This window comes from Aethalodelphis obliquidens, unplaced genomic scaffold (assembly GCF_003676395.1).
Source record: "Aethalodelphis obliquidens isolate GAN/ISIS:26980383/991018 unplaced genomic scaffold, ASM367639v1 scaffold49, whole genome shotgun sequence".
In the NCBI taxonomy this organism is placed as follows: Eukaryota; Metazoa; Chordata; class Mammalia; order Artiodactyla; family Delphinidae; genus Aethalodelphis; species Aethalodelphis obliquidens.
Window position 1 is genome coordinate 3370357 of NW_020837993.1, and position 12896 is coordinate 3383252.

Genomic DNA, 12896 nt, shown 5'->3' on the forward strand with positions numbered 1-12896 from the left:
TCTATGTTACATCCCCATGACTTATTTTATAACTGAAAATTTGTACCTTTGATGCCTTTCTCCTATTTTATCCACCCATAACCCCTCTCCCCACTGGGAACCACCAGTCTGTTCTCTGTATCTATGAACTTGGTTTTCTGTTTCTGTTTTGTTTTGTTTGTTTGTTTGATTCCAAATATAAGTGGGATCATAAAGTATTTGTCTTTCTCTGTCGGACTTATTTCACTTACATAATGCCCTCGATGTCCATCCATGTTGTCGCAAATGGCAAGATTTTTTTTTTAATTTTTTGTGGCTGGGTAGTATTCCATTGTGTGTGTGTTTGCGTGGGTGGGTGTGTATCACATTGTTATCCATTCACCTGTTGATGGCCACTTAGGTTGTTTCCATATCTTCACTTTTATAAATAATACTTCAGTGAACATGGGAATGCAGATATCTTTTCGAGTTAGTGTTTTCATTTCCTTTGGATAAATACCCAGAAGTGGAATTGCTGGATCATATGGTAGTTCCATTTTTAATTTTAGGGGGAACCTCTATACTACTTCCCATAGTGGCTGCACCAATTTACACCCCCACCAACAACACAGAAGGATTTCCTTTTCCCCACATCCTTGTCAACACTTGTTATTTCTTGTCTTTTTGATAATAACCATTCTAGCAGGTGTGAGGTGATATCTCATTGTAGTTTTGATTTGCAGTTCCCTGATGATTAGTGATGTTGAGCATTTTTTTTCACGTACCTGTTGGCCATCTGTATGTCTTCTTTGGAAAACTGTCTATTCAGATCCTCTGTCCATTTTTTAATTGGATCTTTTTGTTTTGTTTTGTTTTTTTTTTGCTGTTGAGTTGCATGAGTTCTTTTTATATTTTGGATATTAGTCTCTTATCAGATATATGATTTGCAAGTATCTTCTCCCATTCAGTAAGTTGCCTTTTCATTTCGTTGATGATTTCCTTTGCTGTGCAGAAGGAGGACATAATGTCTTTTATTCTGCTGTGTTTTAAAAATGTCTTGCATAGCAAACCCCCTTTCCTAACACACACACACAAACACACACACACACTGTTGCCTATATGGGTTCTAGACTTCTGTGATGTTAATATCCATTAAGGATAGACTTGTGAATTTTAAGGTGGAGTCAACTCTACTATGGGCAAATCAGATATAAACAGGAATTCAGTGTATTTCCCAAAGCCATAATTGAGTGAAAAAACTCTGATTCATTTTGTCTGCAGTGGGACATAGCCACCTGAGAAAGATCCCTAAGAGATGCTATGTACAATTTTGGCTAAGAATTACTGAACTGTAGGGTCACCGAAAGCTCCTCTAGCCCTAAGTAAGTTAATAAAGTCAGTTACATTAAACTAAAAATTGAAAAGTCAAAGTGGGGTTAAGATTCTCTAGCCAATCTTTGCTTTACAGGTTTCCAACATTAAAACTCCCAAGCAAATGGATGAATTCATTGAGATCCAAAGTTCAACAGGGACTTGGTACCAGCGCTGGCTAGTCAGATTCAAGACCACTTTCAAGCAGGTACAGCTGGGGACCTGGGGTTGTTGAGAGGGAGGCTCTATGGAAATCTGTAACGTCAGTGGATGAAGAATAGAGATCCTGAACACCCCCATCAGCCCAAGACAGTGTGGTGGGCAGGAAGCTACCTTGGATAGGGACTTTCGGGTCCTAGCCCATGCTTACCTGTGAGCCCTTGAGCCACAAACTATAGACCTTCGTTTCTTTCCTTTGTTCTTCCTTCCCAAGGCAGAGATTTTGAATGTAGGTGCAATGTCTAGTCTGAGTAAAAACCTTTCTCTCTAGCACCTTCTCATTAAATAATCCATAGGAAGAAAGGAGTGGGTTAAAGAAATGACCCCTTTGAGATTTGTTGGTGATTTCTGAGAAAGTCTTCTTGAAGGGCAAGGCTCCTGTGAGGTGAATCAACTATTGAACACTGAGGCAGTCAATGGCCAGAGTCTCCTGAGCCTGGATAACCTTCCTGGTGTAAAAGGTGGTTCAATGTTTGGAATATCACCCATTCCCACTGGCGGGGAGCAGAACTCACTGCTCAAGGCTATTCACTGCCTTGACATCTCCACTCCGTGTGCTTTTTGTCACATGCATGGAGCATTGTTGTGTTCCCAGATGCTACAGGACGGTTAGAAGTTGAGACCAGCCAGTAAGAAGAGAAGAGGCTTTCCTTGTTATTTGAGCAGAATTGCTGCCTCTGGAAGATAATGGGTTCCTAGGCAATTTAATAGAAAATATTAAAAATGAGCTCTTCCAAGTCACAAGTTTCTGCCTTTAACAACCCATCTCTTCTGTGTGTTATAGGTCTGGGAAAATGCTCTGTACTGTGTGATGGGGCCCTACAGGATGAACACACTGATTCTGGCTGTGGTCTGGTTCACCATGGCTTTAAGGTAAGCTCTGTCTTCCTTAAGTTCATTAATTTCCTCGCACTTCAGGTGCCTCATCTATACACTGAGGGTTACAGTTGGTTCTAACTTACAGAGTCTGTGTCACATTGGATGATTTTGGCTCTAAGTAACAGGCAACCAACTCTAGTGGCTTCTACAACTAGGAAATTTCTGATCCTTTTTTAAAAATTTTGTATTTTATTAAAAAATTTTTTTTATTATTATTCTTTTACATCTTTATTAGAGTATAATTGCTTTACATTGTTGTGTTAGTTGCTGCTGTATAACGAAGTGAATCAGCTATACATATACATATATCCCCATATCTCCTCCCTCTTGCGTCTCCCTCCCACACTCCCTATCCCACCCCTCTAGGTGGTCACAAAGCACCGAGATGATCTCCCTGTGCTATGCGGCTGCTTCCCACTAGCTATCTATTTTATGTTTGGTAGTGCATATATGTCAACGCCACTCTCTCACTTCATCCCAGCTTTACCCTCCCCCCTCTCCGTGTCCTCAAGTATATTCCCTACGTCTCTGTCTATTACTATCATGCCCCTAGGTTCTTCAGAACCATTTTTTTTTTTTAGATTCCATATATATGTGTTAGCATACACTATTTGTTTTTCTCTTTCTGACTTACTTCACTCTGTAGGACAGACTCTAGGTCCATCCACTTCACTACAAATAACTCAATTTCATTTCCTTTTATGGCTGAGTAATATTCCATTGTATATATGTGCCACATCTTCTTTATCCATTCATCTGTCGATGGACACTTAGGTTGCTTCCATGTCCTGGCTATTGTAAATAGTGCCGCAATGAGCATTGTGGTACATGACTCTTTTTGAATTATGGTTTACTCAGGGTATATGCCCAGGAGTGGGATTGCTGGGTCGTATGGTAGTTCTATTTTTAGTTTTTTAAGGAACCTCCATACTGTTCTCCATAGTGGCTGCATCAATTTACATTCCCACCAACAATGCAAGAGGGTTCCCTTTTCTCCACACCCTCTCCAGCATTTATTGTTTCTAGATTTTTTGATGATGGTCATTCTGACTGGTGTGAGGTGATACCTCATTGTGGTTTTGATGTGCATTTCTCTAATGATTAGTGATATTGAGCATTCTTTCATGTGTTTGTTGGCAATCTGTATGTCTTCTTTGGAGAAATGTCTATTTAGGTCTTCTGCCCATTTTTGGATTGGGTTGTTTGTTTTCTTGATATTGAGCTATATGAGCTGCTTGTATATTTTGAAGATTAATCCTTTGTCAGTTGCTTCATTTGCAAATATTTTCTACCATTCTGAGTGTTGTCTTAAGTTTCATTAGGTACCATTTGGTTATTTTTTTTTTTATTTCCATTTCTCCAGGAGGTGGGTCAAAAAGGATCTTGCTGTGATTTATGTCATAGAGTGTTCTGCCTATGTTTTCCTCTAAGAGTTTGATAGTGTCTGGCCTTACATTTAGGTCTTTAATCCATTTTGAGTTTATTTTTGTGTATTGTGTTAGGAAGTGTTCTAATTTCATTCCTTCACATGTAGCTGTACAGTTTTCCCAACACCACTATTGAAGAGGCTGTTTTTTCTCCACTGTATATTCTTGCCTCCTTTATCAAAGATAAGGTGACCATATGTGTGTGGGTTTATCTCTGGTCTTTCTATCCTGTTCCATTGATCTATATTTCTGTTTTTATACCAGTACCATACTGTCTTGTAGCTTTGTACTATAGTCTGAAGTCTGGGAGCCTGATTCCTCCAGCTCCTTCTCTTTCTCAAGATTGCTTTGGCTATTCAGGATCTTTTGTGTTTCCATGCAAATTGTGAAATTTTTTGTTCTAGTTCTGTGAAAAATGCCGTTGGTAGTTTCATAGGGATTGCATTGAATCTGTATATTGCTTTGGGTAGTATAGTCATTTTCATAATGTTGATTCTTCCAATCCAAGAACATGGTATATCTCTCCATCTGTTGGCATCATCTTTAATTTCTTTCATCAGTGTCTTATAGTTTCCTGCATAGAGGTCTTTTGTCTCCTTAGGTAGGTTTATTCCTAGGTATTTTATTCTTTTTGTTGCAGTGGTAAATGGGAGTGATTCCTTAATTTCTCTTTCAGATGTTTCATCATTAGTGTATAGGAATGCACGAGATTTCTGTGCATTAATTTTGTATCCTGCAACTTTACCAAATTCACTGATTAGCTCTAGTAGTTTTCTGGGAGCATCTTTAGAATTCTCTGTGTATAGTATCGTGTCATCTGCAAACAGGACAGTTATACGTTTTCTTTTCCAATTTGGATTCCTTTTATTTCTTTTTCGACTCTGATTGCTGTGGCTAAAACTTCCAAAACTATGTTGAATAATAGTGGTGAGAGTGGGCAAACTTGTCTTGTTCCTGATCTTAGTGGAAATGCTTTCAGTTTTTCACCATTGAGAACGATGTTGGCTGTGGGTTTGTCATATGTGGCCTTTATTATGTTGAGGTAAGTTCCCTCTATGCCTACTTTCTGGAGAGTTTTTATCATAAATGGGTGTTAAATTTTTCAAAAGCTTTTTCTGCATCTACTGAGAGGATCATATGGTTTTTATCCTTCAATTTTGTTAATATGGTGTGTCACGTTGATTGATTTACGTATATTGAAGAATCCTTGCATTCCTGGGATAAACACCACTTGATCATGTTGTATGATCCTTTTAATGTGCTGGTGTATTCTGTTTGCTGGTATTTCGTTGAGGATTTTTGCATCTATGTTCATAAGTGATATTGGCCTGTAGTATTCTTTTTTTGTGACATCTTTGTCTGGTTTTGGTTTCAGGGTGATGGTGGCCTTGTAGAATGACTGTTCTTCCTTCTGCTATATTTTGGAAGAGTTTGAGAATGATAGGTGTTAGTTCTTGTCTAAATGTTTGATAGAATTTGCGTGTGAAGCCATCTGGTCCAGGGCTTTTGTTTGTTGGAAGATTTTTATTCACAGTTTCAATTTCAGTGCTTGTGATTTTTCTGTTCCTATTTTCTATTTCTTCCTGGTTCAGTCTCAGAAGGTTGTGCTTTTCTAAGAATTTGTCCATTTCTTCCAGGTTGTCCATTTTATTGGCATATAGTTGCTTGTAGTAATCTCTAATGATCCTTTGTATTTCTGCAGTGTCAGTTGTTACTTCTCCTTTTTCATTTCTAATTCTGTTGATTTGAGTCTTCTCCCTTTTTTTCTTGATGATTTTGGCTAATGGTTTATCAATTTTGTTTAACTTCTCAAAACGAGCTTTTAGTTTTATTGATCTTTTCTATCATTTCCTTCATTTCTTTTTCATTTATTTCTGATCTGATCTTTATAATTTCTTTCCTTCTGCTAACTTTGGGTTTTGTTTGTTCTTCTTTCTCTAGTTCCTTTAGGTGTAAGGTTAGATTGTTTATTTGAGATTTTTCTTGTTTCTTGAGGTAGGATGTATAGCTATAAACTTCCCGCTTCATCTTGTCTATCTTCGTTCCCTGAAGTTTTCAAATATAATCTCTTCAAATATTTTCTCGGGTCCTTTCTCTCTCTCCTCTCCTTCTGGGACCCGTATAATGTGAATGTTGTTGTGTTTCATATTGTTCCAGAGGTCTCTTAGGCTGTCTTATTTCTTTTCATTATTTTTTCTTTATTCTGTTCCGCAGCAGTGAATTCCACCATTCTGTCTGCCAGGTCACTTATCTGTTCTTCTGCCTCAGTTATTCTGCTACTGATTCCTTCTAGTGTAGTTTTCATTTCAGTTATTGTATTGTTCATCTCTATTTGTTTTTTGTTTAATTCTTGGTCTTTGTTAAACATTTCTTGCATCTTCTCTTGCATCTTTGCCTCCCTTCTTTTTCCGAGTCCTGGATCATCTTCACTATCATTATTCTGAATTCTTTTTCTGGAAGGTTGCCTATCTCCACTTCATTTAGTTGTATTTTTGGGGTTTTATCTTGTTCCTTCATCTAGTACATAGCCCTATGCCTTTTCATCTTGTCTATCTTTCTGTGAATGTGGTTTTTTTTCCACAGGCTACAGGATTATAGTTCTTCTTGCTTTTGCTGTCTGCCCTCTCGCATCCCATAGGTTTTGGATCATCGTGTTTTCATTGTCATTTGTCTCTAGGTGGTTTTTGATTTCCTCTATGATTTCTTCAGTGATCTCTTGGTAATTTAGTACTGTATTGTTTAGCCTCCATGTGTTTGTGTTTTTTACGTTTTTTCCCTGTAATTGATTTCTAATCTCGTAGGGTTGTGGTCAGAAAAGATGCTTGATATGATTTCAATTTTCTTAATTTACTGAGGCTTGATTTGTGACCCAAGATGTGATCTATCCTCAAGAATGTTCCATGCGCACTTGAGAAGATAGTGTAATCTGCTGTTTTTGGATGGAATGTCCTATAAATATCAATTAAATCTCTCTGGTCTATTGTGTCATTTAAAGCTTGTGTTTCCTTAGTAATTTTCTGTTTGGATGATCTGTCCATTGGTGTAAGTGAGATGTTAAAGTCCCTGCTATTATTGTGTTGCTGTCAATTTCCTCTTTTAGAGTTGTTAGCAGTTGCCTTATGTATTGAGGTGCTCCTATGTTGAGTGCATATATATTTATAATTGTTATATCTTCTTCTTGGATTGATCCCTTGATCATTACGTAGTGTCTCTTGTAACATTCTTTATTTTAAAGCCATTTTATCTGGTATGAGTATTGCTACTCTAGCTTTCTTTTGATTATCATTTGCATGGAATATCTTTTTCCATCCCCTCACTTTCAGTCTGTATGTGTCCCTAGGTCTGAATTGGGTCTCTTGTAGACAGCATATATATGGGTTTTGTTTTTGTATCCATTCAGCAAGCCTGTGTCTTTTGGTTGGAGCATTTAATCCATTCATGTTTAAGGTAATTATCGATATGTATATTCCTTTGACCATTTTCTTAATTGTTTTGGGTTTGTTTTTGTAGGTCCTTTTCTTCTCTTGTGTTTGCCACTTAGAGAAGTTCCTTTAGCATTTGTTGTAAAGCTGGTTTGGTGGTGCTGAATTCTCTTAGCTTTTGCTTGTCTGTAAAGCTTTTGATTTCTCCATCAAATCTGAATGAGATCCTTGCTGGGTAGAGTAATCTTGGTTGTAGGTTCTTCCCTTTCATTACTTTAAGTATATCATGTAACTCCCTTCTGGCTTGTAGAGTTTCTGCTGAGAAATCAGCTGTTAACCTTATGGGAGTTCCCTTGTATATTATTTGTCATTTTGCCCTTGATGCTTTCAATAATTTTTCTTTGTCTTTAATTTTTGCCAATTTGATTACTATGTGTCTCAGCGTGTTTCTCCTTGGGTTTATCCTGTATGGGACTCTCTATACTTCCTGGACTTGGGTGGCTATTTCTTTTCCCATGTTAGGGAAGTTTTCAAATATAATCTCTTCAAATATTTTATTGGGTCCTTTCTCTCTCTCTTCTCCTTCTGGGACCCCTATAATGTGAATGTTATTGTATTTTATGTTGTCCCAGAGGTCTCTTAGACTGTCTTCATTTCTTTTCATTCTGTTTTCTTTATTCTCTTCCTCAGCAGTGAATTCTACCATTCTGTCTTCCAGGTCACTTATCCGTTTTTATGCCTCAGTTATTCTGCTATTGATTCCTTCTAGCGTATTTTTCATTTCAGTTATTGTATTGTTCATCTTTCTTTGTTTGTTCTTTAATTCTTCTAGGTCTTTGTTAAACATTTCTTGCATCTTCTCAATCTTTGCCTCCATTCTTTTCTGAGGTCCTTGATCATCTTTACTATCATTATTGTGAATTCTTTTTCTGGAAGATTGCCTATCTCCATTTCATTTAGTTGTTTTTCTGGGGTTTTATCTTGTTCCTTCATCTGGTACATAGCCCTCTGCCTTTTCATCTTGTATATCTTTCTGTGAATGTGTTTTTTGTTCCACAGGCTGTAGGATTATAGTTCTTCTTGCCTCTGCTGTCTGCCCTCCAGATAGTTTTACCTCTTGCTTTGCAACTTTATATTCCTATGTTCTTTCTCATGAGTAGCTGAGTTAGCTAAGACCTGCAACATAGTGTTAAATGGTAGTGCTGATAATGCATATCCTGGTCTTGTTTCTTATGTTAGTGGTAATGACTGCAGTGTTTCCTCATTAAGAAAGATCCTGACTTTTGAGCTGAGATATACATATTTTTACATGCTAAGAAAGCGTCCATGAATTCCTAATCTATTGTTTTTATTGGGAATGAATGTCATTTTTTATCAAATACCTTTTTGGCACCTATGGATGTAGTCATGATTTTTTTCCCTTAGACCTATTAATATGATGAGTTATATTATTAGATATTTCTAATGAACCATACTGATACATTTAAAATGGGCTTGATTTACATCAAGTCCTGAATGCAGTCTCTGATGGTGTTGCTGCTCAAATATTCTGTCTTCTGTATTACAGTTACTATGGACTGACAGTTTGGTTCCCTGATATGATCCGGTATTTTCAAGATGAAGCATACAAGTCCAAAATGAAGGTATTTCACGATGAGCACGTGTATGGTGTCACAATCAACTTCACAATGGAAAATCAGATTCACCAACGTGGGAAACTTGTGAATGACAAGTAAGTGGGAGACCATGGGCTTTCCTCAGATCAAGGGGGCTGTGTGTGGGGACTGTCTTGGGGAGAGAGCCATTGGGAAGATAAGAATTCAATATGGTGAGGATTGAGCTCCAAGGCTGGTGGAGCATTGCAGCTTACCATGGCTGCCAGAGACTCGACAGTGCCCCTGGTGGCTCTGTCTGTACTGTGCTGTCCCCTGTCATCCTGCCTAAGGTTGATTCATCCAAGGAGGGTCAACCAAATCATCTCTCCTGAGACCTCGCATCTTTAATGGTGATGCGCAGAGAGCCCCTCAGTGATGCCTGCCTGGAGAGAGGTCCCAGAGCTCTCACCAGTGAGGTCCTGCACCAACTCACAGCCTGGCTGTTAAGCTTTTTCTCTGATTCTGGATGCTTCTTCAGAAGCAAATCCAGAGGCCAATATAACACTATCTTATGTTATTCTTTCGCCTAACATTACCTCCAAGCGACGATTGGCATGGCCCATTGTCATCAAGAATGTTGTTGTGCTTTGGGGCAAAAATGAGTGGAGTGTTAGAAAAGTCCCGCCCACATCCTCCTCAATCTGTTTGACTCCTCCTCTTCCTACTCCTGGGACACTGAGGTGGATAGTCCAGCCTGTTGGGCTTTCAGAACACCGCTTTGAGGTTGCCCTCTGAAGACCCCAAATGGGTCAGGGCAGGACAGTTTCCTCCAGGCCACATGCTCCACTAAACTGAGCATTTTCACCTCTGCTGTTTCCCTCCTTGAATTATCCTTAGCAAGTTCACTGGGTCAGTCGAGGGCATGATACACCAGAAACACCACAGCCCAGTGTCAGTGGTATAAACTGCCCCCAGGTTAATGTGTCTGTGCAAGAATTATCACCATGAATTTTCTCCTCCGACTCGGTTCTACTTCCCCAGCCTGCACCCACCTGTGTGTCTAAGTGGCCATGACCGTGACTGTGAGAAAGAAATGTATGTCTGGGTGAAGTCCAAGGAAGGTGGCTTGGGCAGTCTAGTCCACATGTTCTTACCGGCCAGACGTTAGCAAATGTTCACTGTTATTTAGGATGAGAAAGAAAGTGTGGCCAAAAAAAGGGGAATGTTATTTCTACAAGTATAAGGCCCCTGGGGCAGGGAAGTTAGGACCGACTATCCGTGGACATGGAATTCAGATTTTCAGATGATTTTTTTAAATGCTGAGGCTCAGCCACAAACATCTCCACCTTCACGTGCCCATGTATGCACATGCTCTCTTTGGGGACACTTCGGTTCCTGGAATCTACTGAGAGTGGCCACTCCAGGGATGGCAGCTCGAAGGCTAGTGGTTGGTGGATGGCAACTCTCCCCAGTATTTCTCACCGTCAGGGCTCTTCAATATAAGCCCAGAGATCTTGCGTTGGCATTGCCAAGGAAGAAGTGTTGCCCTTCTTTATTAGAACGCTTTGGAAATGTTGAAAACTAAGGGACATTATGGATGGCTAGATGTCACCCATGATATGTTGTTATTCCCTGCAGAGACAAATTCACTAAAAGAGACCTTATCTATGAAGTTTCCAATGTTCAGTGATACTCTATTGTGGTGTTAGTAATAATAATGATGGTAATGACACTTCTGTGTGCCAGGTGCTTCCTTAAGTGCCTTTCAGAGATTATCTCGTTTAATCCTCACAAAAACTCCAGGAGGCAAGAAATGTGCTTTCTCTTTTACAGGTCAGGAAACAAGCTTAGAGAGGTTGAGTTGCTTGCCCAAATCACACAGCTAACGTAAATAGATTAGAAATATCCCTCACCAATTCATGCATTCGGACTCCAACCTATGACCTTGACAACTACAAATACCGTCTCACTGGGAAACTCTGCATTCCCGCAAAGGCCCTGTTTTACATGGTGCTTTCTGCATTAAAAAGTTAATTGCAATGCCAGAGCTGTTATGATTTTTAAAAGTAGGTTTTGGAGTTCTAAGACTTAGCTACACAGAAAATGGGAACTTCTGCTCCACCCTGTCCTTTTAAAAGATCCCAGCCTCCCAAAGCTTAAGGCTTGAGGAAGGCGGTGGCCTCATCTGTGGAACCAGGACCCCAGGGAACAATAGAGTTATTGTTAAGGGTCTGCAAATGCATAAGCAGGCCAATGATTGTCTGGGAGTGGATGTAAATATTCTGCACACACAGGTGTTCTACCATGTTTCTGTGTTTCAAATGCATACAAATGTTTTTGTGTGATTATTAAAGTATAAATTCCTTCAGAAGTTGCAATGAGTTCATTTTAATTTGTCATATATATGTAATTCAGTTTTTTAACCAGGGGATACCACTGTCACTTGAAGTTCATAATTTTTACCCCAACAATTTATTTGAATAAAAATGGGGTTTTTCTCCTTGGAAAAAGATTAGGAACTTTTGAAACTAATCTGAGGACTTGAACCTGGTTTCTTTTCTTGAGTTATGCTGCCATCTGCTGGTCATAAACTAGAAAACATGCCACCTTTGGAAACCTTGAGCCTCTTTGGAGAGTTAAATTCTTTAAGTTCTTTAGCTTGGATGGGGCATTGTCCCCATTCATACCAGTATTCCCCCTTAGACTTTATCCACACTTTGCTGATTAAAAATTTAAATAAAATTATTTACTTTATTGACTATCACACATGGGGGAAGATTACTTTTAGCAGGGAGAGCAGAGAGAAAGAAAGCAAATGCGTATCTAGAAGAGAGAAGGTTGATTTCACACATCGCAATGAAATGCTACCCACACTGTTAAAAGCATTTTTTAGTGAGGCATCAGTAGGAATTTTCCTCACCTGCAGTGGGTGTGTTTCAGGACAGTACATCTCTGTGAAGCTGGCAAGGGTGGGAAATGTGTTAAATGTACCTTTTGGCTTCAGGTCTGAGGAAGTAGCCAAGGCTTGAGGGACTTGGGTTCCAAGCCTTGATGGGTCAGTAAATAGCTGAGCCACCTCTGACCAACCTGTTTAAGCCTCTGATTCCACATCTGAAAGTCATAATATTGATATGTAATGTCCATCAGGCTTCAGAGTTAATAAAATATCTCAGCAAAATTTTGTGATTTAATCTAGGTCCGGCATAGGTCTTATAGAGCCTCTTCCTGAATATTTTACAACTAATTTGCTACTGAAAATGGGGTTGCTGTTCCTCCATCAGACATTTACCCAGGTTATTGAAGATCAATAGAAATCCTGTTGATTTGAGGATGTTTGTTTTGTCTCTAACCGAGCTCTTTTATTAGTTGTAATAGTTTCCCCTTGTTATTGTTATACCAGCCTATCACCTGCCCATAACAATTGTTTTGTCTCCTTTCTTTTCCTTTTTATTCCATCATGAAATATATCAAATATGTGGAGAATAGAGAATAACACCAACAACCCTATTCAGAGCACCTAGCTTTGTAAAATCATAAACTATGCTACATTGACTTCAGATTTTAATATAGATTAAACATCACTCACTCAGTTGCCCTTCCTGATGCTATTCTTCCTCCTGAGGAGTGATGATCACCACGGTCATAAATTTGGTGTTTTACATTCATGTATGTTTTTATACTTTTCCAATATATTTATGTATCAGTAAACATTGTACAGCATTCTTTTGTGTGCTTTAAATTTTAGGTAAATATCATACTAGTTTATAGATGTGAATGTATAATTCTCATACTATAAATGTTTCAACTAGTTTTGTTACTTTTAGGCTAGTTACTTCTTTTATTTTAACTATTTTTAATTGAGGTGTAGCTGATGTACAATATTGTGCTGATTATGACATCCGGTTTGGTGATGGATAGAAGCCATGCTAATGGGTATCCTGACTTCAGTGGGGGCATTTTGGGTGTCTTCCTTTTAAGTATGATATTTGCTGTATGTTTTTGCTTGGCCGCCTTTATAAAGTTAA

General features: G+C 38.7%; 1 protein-coding gene across 1 annotated transcript in view; it reads left to right on the forward strand.

Annotated features, from left to right (window-relative positions):
• Window positions 1-12896, forward strand: part of SV2B (synaptic vesicle glycoprotein 2B) — a 79822-nt gene that overhangs the window by 48729 nt on the left and 18197 nt on the right. The window contains exons 6-8 of the mRNA XM_027083138.1: window positions 1427-1537; window positions 2333-2421; window positions 8844-9008. Coding sequence (XP_026938939.1) covers window positions 1427-1537; window positions 2333-2421; window positions 8844-9008 — 365 coding nt within the window. The remainder of the gene's footprint in view (window positions 1-1426; window positions 1538-2332; window positions 2422-8843; window positions 9009-12896) is intronic.